The sequence below is a fragment of the Chionomys nivalis genome, chromosome 4 (assembly GCF_950005125.1).
Source record: "Chionomys nivalis chromosome 4, mChiNiv1.1, whole genome shotgun sequence".
NCBI classification, from domain to species: Eukaryota; Metazoa; Chordata; class Mammalia; order Rodentia; family Cricetidae; genus Chionomys; species Chionomys nivalis.
In genome coordinates, this window is record NC_080089.1 from 57,014,635 (window position 1) to 57,033,854 (window position 19,220).

At 45.4% G+C, this 19,220-nt stretch overlaps 1 protein-coding gene across 3 annotated transcripts; it reads left to right on the top strand.

The window, feature by feature from the left end:
- Positions 1-1,993: 1,993 nt before the first annotated feature.
- Positions 1,994-19,151, top strand: Ubl7 (ubiquitin like 7). 3 transcript variants are annotated; one of them, XM_057768530.1, is made up of 11 exons: positions 1,994-2,108; positions 3,544-3,756; positions 4,929-5,048; positions 9,086-9,168; positions 9,792-9,876; positions 10,251-10,308; positions 11,192-11,325; positions 11,536-11,585; positions 11,803-11,973; positions 12,535-12,657; positions 17,244-19,151. In XM_057768530.1, the coding sequence occupies exons 1-11, from the start codon at positions 2,069-2,071 to the stop codon at positions 17,379-17,381; spliced, it is 1,215 nt and encodes a 404-aa protein (XP_057624513.1). In that variant the 5' UTR covers positions 1,994-2,068; the 3' UTR covers positions 17,382-19,151. The 3 variants fall into 3 exon arrangements, with proteins under 3 accessions (XP_057624513.1, XP_057624514.1, XP_057624515.1); XM_057768531.1 differs by having other exon boundaries at positions 2,094-2,160; positions 17,244-19,147; XM_057768532.1 differs by lacking the exon at positions 1,994-2,108 and adding an exon at positions 2,826-2,945.
- The last annotated feature ends 69 nt before the right edge of the window (positions 19,152-19,220 follow it).

Genomic DNA, 19,220 nt, shown 5'->3' on the forward strand with positions numbered 1-19,220 from the left:
TCACCTGACCTCTACACTTCTGCCATGGCACACACCCATTCACACCTACACCCATGAACATAATGTATTCCCCCCTAGTAATACTAATAAAAATTTATATGACCATCCCTACAATTTGTTCTTCAGTAGAATTACTGACTAGGCCCAATAATTTCTGGAATGTTTAATGAATTCAGCATTTTCTTAGAGCTAACAAGGGTATCAATATTTCCAAATATGAACTGGCTGAAGGACCTGGTCTTGAACTCTTTCCTTCTTGCCAAATATCTATTTTTGTCTTGTGCCTAGGTTTCTTTTTTCCTCTCTCTCTTTCTCTCTCTCTCTTTCTCTCTCTCTCTCTCTCTCTCTCTCTCTCTCTCTCTCTCTCTCTCTCTCTCTCTCTGCTTTGCAGCACAGTGCTTACTTGATAACTGGGTTTCCACAGAACCTGTTTGGTTGACCCTAGCTTATTCCTTCATTAATTTGCCTACTTACAACATTATCATGTTGCAATTGACATCTCCTCTTGGGAGCAAAAGGCTACATACAATAATGCAGCCATATTTGATAAATAGCTTTGGCCTGGATTACTCATTTAACACCTATTTATTGCTAACCTACTATGTTTCAGGTCCTGGTCAACTATGGAAGACAAAATAAACAAGACAGTCTCCATTTTTTTCATGACGATTATGATGACATCAAACAAAAGAATTTCATGAGCATTCAGCTCCATTTTGAGAACACAAAAGGAGATAGAATTCCTGACATGTCTGGCAAACAGTTAAAGCTAAGAACTAAACCAAATTTAATGGAATGAAGTATAAAGTTTAAGTGTCAGTACCTTAGTAGATAGGAAATTGCCTAGAAGGCTGCTCAGTTAAGAATTCCTGAAAGAGGAGCTGCATCTAAGGATGGATATAATAGGGAAGAGGGACTTTGGGAACTGTGAAACCTTCCCCCAGCACACACATAAGAATGGGAGGGGGTAATTATGTGTAGTTTGATTTTCTCTGTCAAGCTATCCTGCTCAGTTACTGCCCTAGTTCCGTCCTAGAGTGAACTATGCAAGAACACAGCTTTTACACTTGCATACACAGAATCAGTGTTCAGCTACTATGAACAACTTCATTTATAAAAATTCCTATCTATCTATCTATCTATCTATCTATCTATCTATCTATCTATCTATCTATCTATCTATTTTGTGTGTGTGCATATATGCCAGTGGGAATGTGTGGTCAGAGGACAGTCTTATGGAGTCAGTTCTATGCTTCCATCCTACCACCATGTTTGGAGGAGGCCCTGGGGTTTGGAGGCAAGAGCCTTTACCTACTGAGCCATCTCATTGTCTCACTGGTCCCTCAACTTCACAGTTTCATAGGTGTTTTTTTCTTTTCTTTTTCGGCTATTGTTTTCCTTAGTTTTGGAATTAATTTTCTGAGTCCAAACAGTACTTTCTGATTTTAGCTAATTCTAACTTCTGTGCAAACACAATTCAATTTGATCGAGTAGAAGTTTCTCAATCATCGTAAACAGTTTCTCTATGAAAGTTCAATGGAAATTCCCCTCCCCAAACTGATTCTATGAATGACTGTGATATAAACCCCATTGTTGCATGTTCACGGTGTGCCAGAATCCCTACTTAATCACTCCTCGTAAGAACTCAACTTTTGGAGCCCTAGTGCGCCACCACAAGGTAGGTTCCCTGGGTGAAAGGAGCAAAAAACACAGGAGGCTGACTACGCAGGAGGACAGCATCTTCATTGGAAGGGCCGCAGGGAGCCTGTCCACGTAGGAACGGGTCCCCCTCGGGGTGGGGAGTGGTTCGTCCCGGAATAACCAACAGGCTTCATAAATATCCCAGCAAAGTGCGAGAACCACCGGGCTGCTGACTGCTTTCGAAACCCCACACCGTGTTTTCCTACCTCAGCTGGTAGGATTTTGTCTAACAGGAAATTAGATCCCCTGCGCGCCTAGAATTTCAATCTGCTCGAAGTCCCGCCTCCCGGAACCAGAAACACTGCGACTAGCTACTGGACGGCCATTTAAAAGAGACGGGACCTCAGCGAAAACTATAACCCCCAGAATGCAGCGCGGAGCTTCCGGTTTCCGGCAAGAGGGCCAGAGTGAGTGTTTACACCGGCGGCTCTCTGCGGCCGGGTTCCTTCCGCGGGACGGGTGAGGGCGCTGGGCCCCCTTGGGCGCGCGGGGCTCTCGTGGGTCTGAAGTAGCTAACTGGCCCCACGGGAGAGGTGGGGTTGCCAACAGTGTCCCTACTCACGACTAGGTATCTGTGACCTTGGGCCAAGTGACGTGAGCTGAATCTTGATTATTGATCTGTAAAATGTGGAGGACAATGCCTACCCCAGGGGACAGCTGTGAGGACCGAGATCGCTATATATATATATATATCCTCGACTCCTTCCTCGCTTTAAATCGAAAGTAGACAGTATCTTGAGGTCTGCTGGGTAGAATCACAGCTTTTTCCTAGCCTTGTCTATACCTCAAGAGGCGTCTTTGGAACTAATGTCTATAACAGGGACTTGTCTTGCGTTGCAAGGCTTTTACATTCTTTGAGTTTTTCGATTTAATTCGTGGATATTCATATAAGTGAGGCTTGGGGACAGTGAATTAGAAAAGCTCTAGTCTTGGCTTCCAAGGTATTCAAGATGGGGGGGGCACAGGTCTAGGGGAGGGTGAGAAATTGAGAAGTAAGTCTTACAAGTAAAAAAGCAGCAAAGAGAAGATACTTTTTTAGGCTGGCATCTGGTAATGAAGCTGGCTGACTAGCCGCATATCCTCAAATCTATTGATTTGTGTTGCTCTTTTGCCTTGAGGGAACAGGGAATGTGTGACCAAGAGAAGAAAAAAAGAGGGCATGGAAACGATATATTTGTGTGGGTCTTGGTAGGAGTTTGCTAAGAGGCCAAAAAGGGAAGAGAACTTACTTACAAAGACAGGAGGTGAGCAGAGGTATACGTGGGGACAATTTTGTTATGAAGGAGACTTACTGTTGTTATACTGGGGCAGGGCTGGGGCTGTTAAAGAAAGCAAGTAGGAGTCATAATGAATGGGTCCTTACTGCAGGCTGTGGCCTTCACACCTGTTCACAAAGGTGCTTTGGGGTTAAGGAAGGCTTTCAAAGCAGTTAAGTCATTGCCAGACCTGTGTTTTAAATAAGAGGTGGGTGGTGCCATGGATCTTTGATGGGGAAGCAAGAAAGGCAAGGACTTGGTAAAGCTGTTGTAATAGCAAAATCAAAAATTGAAGAAGAAAACCAGAAATCAAGTGTGTAAAAGGGATGCTGGGTGATGATGCTTGAACCTCACAACATTCTTGTCAGAATGGCCTTTTGTGTCCATTTGAAAGGTGAAGAAACTGAGACACACTCAGTAGGAGGAATAAGAGGACACAAGGTGCTAGTTCTAACTTCCTAATGCTACGCCTTGTGCTCTGTAGCACTATTGCACAGAAATTATCTTTCATTTAGCCTGGTTGCAGGTAGGAGATGAGTAGGGTGGTTGTTTGGCCGTTAGCTTTTAATGCCTTATTCTTTTCCAGGGAGAAAGAGAGCACGCGAAAGAGAGAGGATGTCTCTCTCAGACTTTCATCTGGCAGTGAAGCTGGCTGACCAGCCGCTCGCCCCCAAATCAATTCTTCAGTTGCCAGAGACAGAACTGGGAGAATATTCGCTAGGGGGCTATAGCATTTCGTTTCTAAAGCAGCTAATTGCTGGCAAGCTCCAGGAATCTGTTCCAGATCCAGAGCTGATTGGTGAGTCTTGGAGCTGGGTTGCTGCTCTGGCCTCCTCCGGGAGAAGCGTTTAAAGAGTAAAATAAGGAGTCAGGTGGTGCCTTTAATCCCAGCACTTGGGAGGCAGAGGCAGGTGTTTCTCTGTGAGTTCGAGGCCAGCCTGGTCTACAAGAGCTAGTTCTAGGACAGGCTCCAAAAGCTAAAGAGAAACAACAAAAAGAAACAAACAAACAAACAAAAAAGAGTAAATTAAGGGCTTGTGATTCGTTCCCTTTTGGTTACTAAAGTTTTTTCCATTTATTTAGATTTAAGTACTCTCTACAGTATTGAGTCCTAGAGCTTTTCTGTGGATATATTTCCTAAGTAAGCATTTGTACTTAATAACAGTTGTTAAAAATGTTGGGTTTGTTTTTGAGATAAGGTCTTACTTTGTACTCCTGAGGGGCCTGGAACTCACTATAGACCAGACTGGCCCAAACTTACTGTTTGCCTGTTTCCTCTGATGGGATAAAAGGTGTGGCGTGCAACAAATGTGTTTTCTTGATATCCCTGCAACACGCACAGGTTCTGACTTTTGCATCCCGGGCCTTGTATATGCTAGGGAAGCAGTCTGCCACTGAGCTGTACCCAAAGCCTGTTTCTATGATTTTTTTTTTCAATGTCTTAAAGCAAGATCTTGCTAAGTTGCCCAAGCTGGCCTCAAATTTGCTTCAGCCTCTCAAGTATCTGGGATTACAGATGTGTGTCACTGCAACTGAGAGAATATCTTATTTTGTATGTGTGTGCAGAGCATGCACTCATGCATGTATCTGAAGAGACCATAGCAGGACATCAGGTGTCCTCTCTTGCTCCACTTTACAGCCTTGAGACAAGATCTCGCACCGACCCCGAGGCTTGCAGTTTGAGTTAGGCTACATGACCAGCAATTCTTGGTTTCAGCCTGCCTCTACCCTCAGCTGCTGTGGTTACCGGCACATGCAGCCATGCCTGGCTTTTTGTGTGGGTGCTGGGGATTTGAACTGAGGTCCTCACGCTTGCAGTCTTACCCACTGAACTATTTCCTTAGACCCTGAGAGCTGTCTAATTAAAATAAGATTCTCAGAGGACAGAAACCAAATTGCTTTGAGAAACAAAGTATAAAAGGGCAGTTTGGGTTTTGGGTTTTTTGTTGTTGTTGTTTGTTTGTTTTGTAGATCTGATCTATTGTGGCCGGAAGCTAAAAGATGACCAGACCCTTGACTTCTATGGTATTCAGCCTGGGTCCACAGTCCATGTTCTCCGCAAATCTTGGCCTGAGCCTGATCAGAAACCTGGTAAGTGAGGGTTTGTCCTCTTAGATAAGCAGAGCTTCCTGATGTCACCAAGGGAAGAGCCTGTGTGTGGGAGAATTGTCTGTATTCTGTCAATCATGTTATAAATAAACGCTGATTGGCCAGGCAGGAAGTATAGGCAGAAAAACCAGACAGGAAGTAGAAATGATGTAATGAAGCAGGAAAATTCTGGAAAGGAGGAAGCTGATTCCCCCCACTCCTGCCCAGACCACCGAAGCAGCAGGATGTGATCTGCCTCACTAAAAGGAGGTACTGAGCCACATGGCTAACATAGATCAAAAAAATGGGTTAATCAAGATGTAAGAGTTAGCCAGTGAGAGGCCAGAGCTAATGGGCCAATCAGCTTATAATTTATGGAGACCTATGTGTGATTTTCTTTGGGGCTAAACAGCTGTGGGGTACCCGGGGCAGGACAAAAACCAAACAAACAGAACCCTCATGTTACACCTGTGTATTCTTTTTGGGGGGGAGAGTGTAAGGGGATTGAGACAAGGTTTCTCTGTAGCTTTGGAGCCTGTCCTGGAACTAGCTCTTGTAGACCAGGCTGTCCTTGAACTCACAGAGATCCACCTACCTCTGCCCCCCCCCCCCAGTGTTGGGATTAAAGGCGTGCGCCACCACTGTCATTTTGGCACATGTCCTGGAACTAGCTCTTTTTTTTTTGTTGTTGTTGTTTTTTTTTTTGGTTTTTCGAGACAGGGTTTCTCTGTGGCTTTGGAGCCTGTCCTGGAACTAGCTCTTGTAGACCAAGCTGGTCTCGAACTCAAAGAGATCCGCCTGCCTCTGCCTCCCAAGTGCTGGGATTAAAGACGTGCGCCACCACCGCCCGGCTGGAACTAGTTCTTATAGACCAGGTTGGCCTCAAACTCACAGAGATCAGCCTGCCTCTTCCTCCCAAGTACTGGGATTAAAGGTGTGCACCACCACGCGGAGATTTGCTTTGTTATACTAGCAGTTTGACATACTTTTATCTTGTTTGTGTCTGCTATGAATAGTTATCAGTTTGAAAGTTATCTTTTTAAATTTTAAATGCTAAGGACAAAAGCGTCTTTGTATCCACATGGGAAGTGTGAGAGAGAAGCAGCCAACGTCCCAGCATTAGTCTGACACTCACAGCTGGGCTTTGAAGACCCACTGTTACAGGGCTCACCATTATCAGACAAGGACATTCTGAGACCATCGTGGATCGAGTGGAAAATAAAATTCTTACCGTTTCTAGACACACAAGAAATTACATACCCCTTCACCCTGGCTGATGGGAGTGGCTGCTGCCTCTGCCGTTATCGCTTTCATCTTGCTCTGGTTTGCCTTTCTTCTCGAATAAAGCTATTAAGAGCCTAATCATAAAATTGACCCCAGAGCAAAACTGTTTTCCCCAGAATCATCCATCAAAGCCCAGATTCTCTGACTTTTCTAATATCCTCAGATTGAAATGCCCTGCAGTTCTTGGGGTATGTATTCTCCTCTTATGTTCTGAGTGAGCATTGAACTCAGCTTGTTCATTTACAGGTCTGTCCCTCTGCTCTTCAGCTAGAGGGCATTGATGGAAGAAAATGAGTGGTTATGGTTTCTGCAAGCTAGTTTTTGTTTTTGTTCAGTATCTTGTTTAATCACATTGTAGCATTTTATATGTGGGGAAAAAAGATGGGAAGGATAGTCAGGGTCACCTAATTAAAATGAGTTAGAACTGGGATATAAACCTAGATTATTCTGGTTTAGAAGCCTTTGTGTTTTCTTCTGGCCTGGCTGTCTCTTTCCCAAAGGATTTTACAGAGACACTCATTACTGTTAGGAGATTTTGCTTAGGATATTTAGAACCTTTTCTTCCCCATGTTATCTGCAGGTTTATTTTTGAAACAAATGGAGTTTTTATTGGGAGGTGAATTTAAATTTAGTTCTGAAAATAAGTTTTTAAAATGATAGTATTTTAGATATTTTCTCCTGCAGCATTCTTCTTCCAAAAGTGGGTCGACTTAATGATCTGATTCTGTGGTCACAGAATAACAGAGGCTGAGGGAGAAGGCTGCTTACTGAAGGCCAGCCTGGTTTAAATAGTAAGACTCTGTGTCAGGCAATAGAAATAAAACAAACAGTAGCATCCTACCCCAGAGTTGGCACTGTGGGAGGAGAACCTGCCAGCCTCTTTCTTCTGGCTGACTCACTTTGAGGGTCTCCATTGCGGGCTGCTGTTCCCTAAGGCTCTCGCTTTATTTTGTATGTGTGTGTTGAGCCAGGCCTTGGTTTTCTAGTCTGGAACTTGTAGTCTCTCCTTTGCTCCCGAAGGCCTGGATCAGAAGTATATGCCACCATACTGAGCTTAATTTATTTTTTATTTCTTGGCAGTGCTGGAGATCAAGAGCCCCTTCTTATTCTCCCATGCATTTCTGTATATTTTCACTTAGACGTCAAAGCCGTCTTTCCAGTAAATATGTACTCCGCCTTAAGTTCCCCTCTTGGATGGTTTCCCAGGAGGCAAATTGGGCCCTAGTCTTACTTGTAGTGATGGCTAGCACCTTTACTGGCATTCTGTGTCTCTCCCCAGGACCTTAATATGGTATTTTATAATTGTATGTTTGTGTGTTGGATTTAGTTTCATAGTTTCATTCTCCTACTGCCCCAAGAATTCCTAATGGGATGGACTTTTTTTTTTTTTTTTTTTTGCCTTCTTGTGACTTGCCCAAAGCTAGATATAAGATAAATGCTTGTTTTGTTCAGTTTATTGAATAAGTTAGATAATTTATGTGTGGTATCTATTTTCCAAAGGAGACAAACCCTCATGATCACAATATAGTGGCTGTGCTAAACTCCAGGCATACAGAGTAGTTTATATAAAGTCTGATTATGTAGCCTAGATTATCCTAAGCATACCATAGTACAGTGTGACCCAAGGTGAACTCCTACCTGCTCCTGTCCCTCAGATTCCTCCCCTGTAAAATGGGTTATGATAGTCAGGTGACCAAATGCAGCGTGACTACTGCTAGACTTTGCTGGAAATGTAGATCGCAGCGTCCAGAAATCATAAAGTTGCTATTTGGGACATGATAAAAGTTTGTTCGGTGCTTTCAAGTGTCTTGTGCTTCCTTAGTCTTTACTGGGATTCTTTTAATTGTGACTTCTTTTTATTTATTTGTCTTATTTGTGGTGCTTAGGTTCAAAAACAGGACTTAGCACAGGTTGTCAGGTGCATGCTTTACCTAGCCCAATTTCTCTCTTTTTATGAATTAAAATAGTCTTACAGGCTAGAGAGATGGCCCAGAGGTTAATAGTACTTTCTGCTCTTCCAGAGGACCCTGGTTCAATTTCTAACACCTGCATGTAGTTCGCAATTAAATGTAACTCCAGTTCCAGGGAATCTGATGGCTACGCACTCACATGGTACACAGACATACATGTAGGTAAAACACTCATACACATAATAATTAAAAGATAAATAAATAAAAAAGAATAAAGACGCCTAAAAAGAAATAGAGAAATTTGCAAGAAAATAACAAAGAAGAAAGAATTACCCATGGGCTTATCCCTCTTAGAAAATGTTATTCTTTATCTTGCTCCTTCCAGCCTTGGACCATATGCAGACTGGCATATTTTGCATAGTTTTACCAGAGAATGCACATCCAACTTTGTGTTCTATTTCTTCCTCTTAACATATTGTGTCAGCATAGTGCTATATCGTTAAGATGGCTTGGAGTGAACTTATTTTAAGTCCCTACGTAAGAGTCCACTGAGTTGATGATACATTCTTCCTTCTCAAATGTAAGAAGTCTAGAATCCCTGCAGTGGGTTGTTGATCAGAAAAGCCTCTTTCCTATGGTAAGATCCCCTCTGCTGGATCTTTGTTTGTTTTATGTACCAAAGATTATTGACTATACAAATTTCATACTTGTGGCACAAATGGGTTTTTCTGAGGTGATGCTCACAATTTTGGAGGGTGATGAGGGGAGGGACTCTGTAGAGCAAGCATCTCCCCATCTGTGGTAATGAGTGCCTGGGCTATTGGCTAACCACATCTTCTCCTCTAGAACCTGTGGACAAAGCTACTGCCCTGAGAGAGTTCCGGGTCCTGCACACCGCCCTGCACAGCAGCTCCTCCTACAGGGAGGCGGTGAGTTCAGCCAAGACTGCAGGAGATGGGATTGTCACTGGTCAGTGTTCAGCTTGGGAGCTGACAGCACATTGCCACGACAACCAAGAGTTCATTTGAGAGTTCTTGCCATGTCTGTAGGCCTCAGTAGAATCCTGTCTTTCTTCAAAGAGCCTGTCTCAGTCAGGCATTGGTTGTTGATTCCTTAGGATGCTGCTTAGACAGCCTCTCCTCAGGCTGGTCTTATGGACTGAGTATGGTTACTGCTACAGAATCCCTATACCTTTACTGATGGGTCTTGATCTTTGACTCTTGGTGAACTGCCTGTCACCTCTTCAGTATGGATTTCCCCACTGGAGAAATGAGCTGTTGACAGGCAGAATCAATGCGGCTGTGAATGTCCTTCCCAATATTTACCAGTGTAAAGTAGTCATTGTATGGAGCATGGATCTGGAGAAATTGTTATTGGTCTTGTTTTAGAAGTACAGGGATGGTGGTGGGGAACCATAGAGACTGTTCCCTTGTGGTATGTATACAAGCATTCTGTACAAACATTCAGAGGGAGGAAGTCAAGAAGAGTGTGGGCACTTGGTGACTGTATGGCACTAGGTAGAATTCTAAGCCATCCCTGTTTTCTTCTGCAGGTCTTTAAGATGCTCAGCAATAAAGAATCTCTAGATCAGATCATTGTGGCAACCCCAGGTCTCAGCAGTGACCCCATTGCCCTAGGTAAGTACAAGAAAAGATTTAAAGAAATGTAAGGAAAAGGAAAAAAACTAGGAGCAAAAGAGGGCTCTGACCATCTTTTGAAGAAGCATTGCTGTTGAGGGACGAGGGAACATGATCAAGGTTCATTCCACAAACCTAGCCCCTAAGGGCTCTCAGACCTCCACTGTTGCAGCTCTGTGTGCTAAGTACAGGAGAATGTGGGGACAGCTGGAGCATTCCCACTGGAGTAAGATGCCCTCAACTTCATTTCTTCCTTTCTCAGGAGGGCTGGTTTGAGGTCCCTTTGAGTTGCTTGCTTTGAGATTTAATGCTGCCTCTTCCTTCTGGATATGGCCAGATTTCCACTGTCTAAGAGAAATCTTGCTGTCTTCCAGGGGTTCTCCAGGACAAGGACCTCTTCTCTGTCTTTGCTGATCCCAACATGCTGGATACGTAAGTATAATCATCATTTTGTAAAGTACCATTCCTCATGCGGTCAGTTAGAAACCTGTTTGTTGCCCTGGGATCTCTTCTTGGAGCCAGTCTGTCACCAGGTCTGCTTTCTAAATGTGTCAAGATGGAAGGAGCAGCAAGGACTGCTTAGGAAATAGAAAAGCCCAAGGGGCCCAATGAAGCAGTGTGGGGAGGGAGAGAGGGAGGGAGGGAGAGAGGGAGGGAGGGAGGGAGGGAGGGAGGGAGGGAGGGAGGGAGGGGAGCGAGAGAGGGAGAGAGGGATGGGGGGGAGAGCTGTGTGCCAGGTGAATTTCATGAGTAATGTCAGGGATTGTAAGCTAGGGAAAGTAGACTTAGGTATAGGACAATAAAATGTTAGAGCTGGAAGGACAGACAGGAGTAGCCGTGTGTCCTTATTTTGCAAGTGAAGAAATGAACCCTGCTCTAGGAAGAGAAAGGAGTCATCAGAGATTGCCATTGTATAGGAGGTGGTATCTGCACCCAGTTTGGAACCCTGAGCCTACCAAACTGTTGTTTCTATTTCCCATCATGCCTTGCCTTTAGATCCTTTCTGACACTGCTAAGATCAGATCATCAGAAGATGCTGAAGAGTGAGCTAAATGTGGGGCATGGACTTGTAATCCCAGACTCTGGAGGCAGAGGCAGTCACAATAAATTTGAGGCTAGCTTGGCCTAGAGAGGAAGCTGTAGGCCAGTCAGAGGTATAGAGTGAGGCCCTATCTGAAAGCCAGAACCCAAACTAAAACAAAAGAAAACCATGCTGAAGACTAGGGATTAAGGGCAGGCTCTGCTTTAACAGTCACCCATACTGTCATGGAAAAGGATGCTCTTTCCTTAATCGTTCTTTTTCTACCACTCCTAGATTGGTGCCTGCTCACCCAGCCCTGGTCAATGCCATCATCCTGGTTTTGCACTCAGTAGCAGGCAGCACCCCAATGCCAGGAGCTGACTCCTCTTCCCGAAGCATGCCCTCCAGCTCATACCGAGATATGCCAGGTGAGGCCCCTCAGGAGCTGGTAGTGGCCCAGGGATTTGCTTTACTCAGCAGCTATGTATAGTGTTGGCATAGGGCGTGAGTCAGGAAGTGCATCTGTCCTGTAATTTTCCAAGGGGAGAGATGAAATATGAATTTGGAGTGTAACTTGAGCTGGAGCTGCGCCGGTGCCTTTCTGTTCTTCCTCCTGGAATCTGTTCATTCTCCTCCAGGTGGCTTCCTGTTTGACGGGCTCTCGGATGATGAGGACGACTTTCACCCAGTGAGTGGCATGGCAGCCTGCCCCTTAGGGGAGATGGTCCTGGGATCCAGCTTCTCCTTAGGATATGTTATTCCCAAGGCTAGGTAGTGGTCACAGGGACCTCTGGGGGCCAAGACCATGTGATATTCTTTATGAAAGATGGGACCTTAAGAAGTCTTTCTGGGAACTGGGGATGGGTGTGGTTCCTTTATCCTGATTCTGGATGCCTCTTTTCCAGAGCACCACCCGGTCTACGCCCTCTAGCAGTACACCCAGCTCCCGCCCGGCTTCTCTGGGGTACAGTGGAGCTGCTGGGCCCCGCCCCATCACCCAGAGTGAGTTGGCCACTGCCCTGGCCCTGGCCAGTACTCCAGAGAGCAGCTCTCACACACCAACTCCTGGCACCCAGGTATGGAGAAGAGAGTTGAGAACGTTAAGGCCAGGCTGCCCTCTGCAAATTCCTTGTGGTTGACTAGGTTTGCCTTTGCTGCCCGGGTGCTAGGTCTCCTTGCACTAAGTCCTGGGGCCTGGTAGGGATTTCTCAACTGTGGTTCAGGTGACTCCCCTTTTCATTTACTTGCCTTTAGAAGTCCAGTTTTAGCACAGGCCTGGGTGTTTTCTCTTTCTTAGCCCCAACAGGGACTGCATATCACTGGAGTAAGGTTCCTGATGGTGATTTGCTATCTTCAAAGCTATTTCTCTCAATACTGGGGTTCTAGATTGGGCCTGGGGTCTCAGAGTTCTTTTCCCTGGAGTCAAAGAGCATGGAACCTTTTATGTTCACATAGATTGCTTTTAGGTACCCCATAATATAGTGTGGTTGTCTCATAACAGACCCCTGTTGGGAGGCAGCAGTTAGGTACCCCAGTTAGGTACCCCAGGAGTAGTATGGGGTCATGTGACAACACTGACTCTCTGCTGTGAAACTGAAATGGCTCTGGAGCAATGCTGACTATTTTCTTGAATCTAGGGTCATTCTTCAGGCACCTCGCCAATGTCTTCTGGTGTCCAGTCAGGGACACCCATCACCAATGATCTTTTCAGCCAAGCCCTCCAGCATGCCCTGCAGGCCTCTGGGCAGCCCAGCCTTCAGGTGAGTCTCCCCACTTAGAGGTTTCATGTAGTCTCCTACTTTGACACACTGAGCCTTTTTCTGCACACTGGAGGTCCTTCCCTCTAGGAATACCAGGGGCAAATGAATGGCAGTGTGACAGGTGAGCCTTCCCAGAAAAGGCAGTTGTTCTTGTAGCTTCTTCTTGCCTGAGTGACTGTGGCCTGATTCCTGTGATCATGAGGAAGTTTTAGTTAATCATTGATTTAGTGAGCATTGACTGAGCAGTGAGCACACTTATATAGGCTAAGCTGGTGAGCTCAAAGTGAGCCTATCCTTGTCCCTGCCTTGGAGGGGCGCCATGCAGTAACATGTTTGAGAAACATCTTGGTGAGAAGCTCAGCTGCTTAGAGTGAGGGCCTGGGTCCAGCAGAACTGAGAGAGGTCTAAGCTGATTGATTGATAGAGCTAAGTTTGGTAAGCTAGGTAGGGGAAGGGTTGTTTGTGATGGGAAGGAGATAATTTCTAGACAGAGGCAACTGCTTGAGAGAACAGATGCAAATAGGTGTTTATGATGTACTCAAAACTATATATTAGAAATCCGTGTTGGGGGCTGGAGAGATGGCTCAGCGGTTAAGAGCACTGACTGCTCTTCCAAAGGTACTGAGTTCAATTCCCAGCAACCACTTGGTGGCTCACAACCATCTGTAATGAGGTCTGGTGCCCTCTTCTGGCCTGCAGGCATACACACAGACAGAATATTGTATACATAATAAATAAATAAATAAATAAATAAATAAATATAAAAAAAAAAAAGAAATCCGTGTTGGCATAGAATATCCTGAAATGGGATCAAAGAAAGAGGGTAGAAGTCTGGGTGTAAGAGGCCAAGGAGGTTAAGTTTAATCTGGTAGTTATTGGAGTCTCAGAAGCTTAGAAGAAAAAAAAGGTCGCCGTAGCAACTGAGTGGAACACCGAAGTGTCAGCATTGTATTTTTCACCTTCAAGTATGAGCTGTTTGCTTTACGCCTGATTCTCATGGACTCTGGGCAGGAAGCATCATTCTGAAAACAGAGCACAAGCCTGTGTGATTTTCATGACTGTGTGTGGTACTCATGGGCAGTGCAAGTGAGTTGGACAGCCCGTGTTTGCTTCAATGTCATCTCTAGCTAGATGCCTGTTCACTGGGCTCCAAAGCTCCCAGCTCTCACTATCTGGCGTAAAGCAAAGCTGAGACGGCACATTGCGTTTCTCTGCCTTCCATAGCCTTACCCTTGTTTGCCTCTGCGCTTCTTCCCCACTGCCTTCTCCTGACAGGGGAAGTTTTCCATAAGTTGTACATTTCCTTTCTGGGAAGAGGTGGGCAGTAATGAAACTATGAAGTACTAGAAAAAAACATGGGCAAATCTTTTTCATCCTTACGGCAGGGAAAACTTCTCATGGATGAAATTCAGAATCAGGAGCCATTATATACAGTCATTCTAAATTTTGAGTTTGTCAAAGTGAAAATACATTCCTGGAAAACCAAAGCCGAAAAATCAACAGCAAAACCAAGCAAAGTCTTAAGGCTGACAGTTGTAATCCTATCAGACAAGTGGCACATCCTCCTAAAATAGAGCAACTTAAGACCCACCACTTCCTGGAAAACTGGGAAGGGCTATGAATAGACTAGTCACTGAGAAGGAAGTGTGGCTGTATGCACACAGGGTTCCCAGCAGTTCTGTTTCTCAGAAGCTGTCCTGGAGATGTTTGTGTATATGGAAAATGACAGTCTGACAATGCTGAAAGAGTCACATTGTTTGTAATGGCAGAAAACTGCAAACAGCCAACCGGGAACTGAAATATTATTTGCTTACTAAATAGTTTTTATTAAGGTGTGGTGGTACACTGTGTTCTCAACATTTAAAAGGTTGAGGTAGGAATACTATGAGTTGGTGACTAGCCTGTGTTATATATACATAGGAAAGCTCTTTAAAACAAAAACCAATTTGTGTGTGTGTGTGTGTGTGTATGTGCTGGCTAGTTTTTATGTCAGCTTGACACAGGCTGGAGTCATCTGAAAGGAGGGGACCTCAGTTGAGAAATTCCTTCCATAAGATCTGGCTATACACAAGCCTGTGGGGTATTTTCTTAATTAGTGATTGATGGGGGGTGTCAGCCTACTGTGAGTAGTGCCACCCCTGGGCTGGTGGTCCTAAGTTTGTAAGAAAGCAGGCAGAGCAAGCCATGGGGAGCAAGCCAGTAAGTAGCATATCTCCATGGCCACCTGCCTCCAGGTTCCTGGTCTTGTTGAGTTCCTGCCCTGGATTTCCTCAGTGATGGACTTAAAAGCTGTAAGATGAAATAAACCCTCTTCTCCCCAAGTTACTTTTGGTCATAATATTGTATCTCAGCAGCAGAAACCCTGACTAACACATTGTACCAACATAGATCACGTTTCACTACTCTCATAGTAAACAAAACTCTTAAGCAGGCTGTGATGACATGTACTTGTAGTCTCAGCACTCAGAAGGTGAAAGCAGGGAGTTGGGGAGTTCAAGGGCATCCTTGGCTATATAGCGAGTTTGAGGCTAGCCTGAGCTACATGAGATCCTTGATCAAATACCCAAAAGAAAAGAAAAACTTAAAAATCCCAGCTTAATTTTGTTGATTTGTTCTTTGACAGTTTCACGCACGTATTGTATATAACATCCTGATTACCCTCCTCATTGGTTCTTTGACAGTCTCACACACGTATGTAACTTACTCTGATTACCCTCCTCGTACCCTCCTATATCTCACTCTCACCCCATCAAGTCCTGCCCAACACCACTATTATTAGTCTTTCCCAGACTCAGGACTTTGGGTTTTGTTTGTGTCTCACTAGTTTAACTAGGCCTTCTGTGTAAGCAATGGGTTGGAACTGTCCACTGGAGCCTGGGGTCACCAGTGGACACACAACTAAAGGCAATGACTCCTGCTCTCCTTGACTCTATCAATAGTAAATAGTTCAGCCTTGAGAGATGCCCCCCAGCCCTCCTTCCACCTCTGCCTGACTATTGGTAGGCCCATTGTTTTGCTTTTGTTTTTATATTATTTAACTTAATATTCATTTGTGTGTGTGTCTGTGTCTGTGTGTGTCTTGCACCGTTATGTGGATTCCAGGGATTGGACTCAGATCATGTGGTTCACAAGGCAAGCACTTTTATCCACTGAGCCATCTTACCAGTCTTCATGAGCCTTTCTAGAAGCTCAGGCTCAGTCAGTGCAGGCATCCACAACTGCTTTGAGTTCATTACTGCAATGGTTGTGTCTTGCCTAGAAGATGACATTTTGTAGTCCTTCCAGTGCTTTCATTTCTTTCCACCCCCCTTCTGAAGTGTTCTCTGAGCCTTAGAGGGATGGTGTAAGTGTCTAGTTTTAGGGATGAGCACTAGAGCACCTTGTACAGCCATGACTCTCTTCATGCACCACCATTCCCTGGAAGGAGAGGCTTCTCTAGTTGAACATTTGTCTGTGTGTATAAGCATAAGTATGTAGAAGGCAGTTAGTGCATTGTCAGTTTATCTAGACAACATTCAGTCCCCTTCCCTTGGGCTTATGATCGTCCAAGCATGCAGTTTTTGGTCAGGTTTTACCATACCAAACATAGACTCTCTCCTATAAAGCAGGCCTCAGAGTCAATCATAGAGCAGCTGTTTTACCTTGTTACAGCAATGCCACTGTTTGCAGCAACAGGGTCTTACTGTCTAGTTCTGGTTGGTAACCAAGAGGGATGGCAAGAACCTGTGTTATTTTGGGGAACTCTGGGGCCTCCCTGACCAAAAACTCCCTAATCAGTATCCCACCTTTGGCATTGGTATTTTGTTTAATAACCAATAACTTCTAGGAGCAGTTTTTCCCAGCCATGAAAAGTATGCTTACTAGATCTCAATGTGACTTTTCATACCCTTTGTTCTGGTTAATCAGCTTTCTCCTGTGTCTCAGCACCTCTTCCTTGTTTAAACTTTTCCATCCCAGCGTGCCCCATCTCTGGTTTCATAGTACCTGCCTACTGATTTAGGACAGCCTCCTCCCAATGGCCCTCTCCATAGTTTCATGACTTCTACAGCTACTTTTTTTTTTTTTTAAGGCTCACTGGGCTTGAATTAGGGATGCCCTACCTTTACCTCACCTTTGACTTAAAGCTAATTTCAAAACTTATTCCTCATTGTGTGTGTGTGTGTGTAGATAATAAGTTTGTGTAGATAATGAGTTTTTGGAATTTAGATAAGAGTAGTCTGTGCTTTTTTTGTTTGTTTTTTCAAGACAGGATTTCTCTGTGTCTTTGGAGCCTATACTGGAACTAGCTCTTGTAGACCAGGCTGGCCTTGAACTCACAGAGATCCACCTGCCCCTGCCTCCCAAGTGCTGGGATTAAAGGTGTGCGCCACCACCGCCCGGCGCTTTTTCTTTACTATAAAACTTCATTTGTTCTCTTTACCTTTCAATATGTCTTCAGTCTTCCTGAAGCACCTATGGTACCGTCCTGAGTGTCAGTAGTTTCTCTGTGGGTCTCTTCTCTTCTTTTTATCCTGAAAACAGCCTCTAAGTCTGACTGTTCCATCGGGAGCCCAGATAACACCTTTACCTTCCCTGTCTTTCCACAGAGCCAGTGGCAGCCTCAGCTGCAGCAGTTGCGTGACATGGGCATCCAGGATGACGAGTTGAGCCTCCGCGCCCTTCAGGCCACTGGAGGGGATATCCAAGCAGCCCTGGAGCTGATCTTTGCTGGAGGAGCCCCATGAACTTTTTGTACTCAAGTGCCTAGCAAGTTGCAGAGGCGAATCCTAGAAGGAGGCAGTTGTGAAGTTGCCTCCAGCTCCCCCACCCTCCAATATATCTGATGGTCTACTCACCTGCTGTGTCCACTACTTGACCTTTCTATTGATCTCAACTGCAAGCAAGATGTATGGTTTGGGTGCTGTGACATCAGGGATCAGGGTGACCCCCCACATTTGGTTTGGGCCCTGGTTAGGAAGTTTCGGACCAGTGTCAGGGGGTAGTGCATACCCATGTATACCTTAGAGACAAGTCCCTAGTAGTAGCACCCATGTGCTTTGGTGCTTAGAGTCTAAGGTGGAGCCAGGCTACAACCCAGTTTCGTAGTAGCTGCTGAGTTTCAGATAAGGCCAGAGGAGACTACCACCTGTGGCTAAAGTCTAGGGAGCAACCAGGTGGATTCTGGGTTTGGCAGCAGAGAATATTTGTCAAATGATTCCATGTCCCTACACTGGCGGTGTCTTAGCAATCATCCTCAGATGTATGCGCTGTAATCCAGGATTCAGCCTGCCACGAGGCGTGTCCCTTTCCTGTGTCCTAAAGGCATAAACACGAGCAGTTGAAAACAATACTACCAACAGCAGTACAAACAGCTCCCAGCTGCTGCTCATCTGTCTGTGCCCTCCTTCCCCGTGACTGTTCCCTGGGGCATTTCCTGCAGCATCATAGACGTGTCCAAGTTGACGAGTGGGCTTCCTGGGCTTCACATCTGTTTGGGGAAAATGTCTTTACTGTTAGTGCTTGAGCTCATTCGGAACTGATGTGGGTGGGCTGGAGCTCAGAGGTCTGGCCCTGCCTTGGCCTCGGCCCACATTCCCTTCACACCTTCTCCACTCATAGCCATTTGGCTCCTGCTTATCTCCTCTTGAGGCAGAAAGTCCTCCATGAATGTATCTATAATCTTTTCTACCACGTGGAGCCACATGGAACTGGTCTGTGCCATTTTCTCTGCCAGTACAGTCTTAGTACTTGGTCATCCCATGTGTCCCTTTGAACTACCCTCCTGATTTTGGTCCCCAGCACATCCTGTTGTGTATGATCTTTATATTAGTGATAGTTGGGGGGGGGGGTGCTCAAAAGAACACACTACTGGAGGGACGCCCTCAGCAGCCCGTTGTTCTTTACCTACTCTGAAAATGTTGGATGTTTCCACATTGCTTTCAACGGTCCCGGGTTGATGTTGAGAGGTATTTGCATTGGCAGAAAAGACTCAGAACTCTGCAGGCTTCTGGGTGCCAAGAAGCCTTTTGAGCCTCGTAATCTGCCTTGTGAATGGCAGTGAAGACCTAGAAGCGCTATTTGAGCCCAATATCTCTTGCTCTGTGGTACAAATAAAGGCCAAGGTCCAGTGGTGGTCCAATGTGGCTGAGACAGCTGCTCCGGTTGGTCCACTTGCTAAAGCTTGCCTGGCTCTGCTGTCTGTCCTTTGACAGCCTCCTCTGCCTGCGGCTCACTCGTCCCATTCTGCTGCAGACCATTGGTGTGTCCTCGCTCTCTCTGGAACAACGCTTGCTACCTGTTCCCCAGCTTCCCAGAATTGAGCCAGTTTCCCCTGTTTGTCAGGTCTTTCCTCCAAGGGCTTGGAACATTGGCTTTGCTTCCTGTGGTCATATTTTAAACAGTGCATGTTGAGCCTGATAAGTGCCCCTCTGCGCCTGGGGCTTTCCGTGGACTGAGGATGCCTTCCTCGCTATTGTGCTTTTCACTCTTCCAACAAACAGTGAGCTTCTGTGTTGTGTAAACATGGTGGCCTCCTTGCTCATGAAGAACTGTGCTATTGGTAAGACAGGCAGACCTTGCCCACT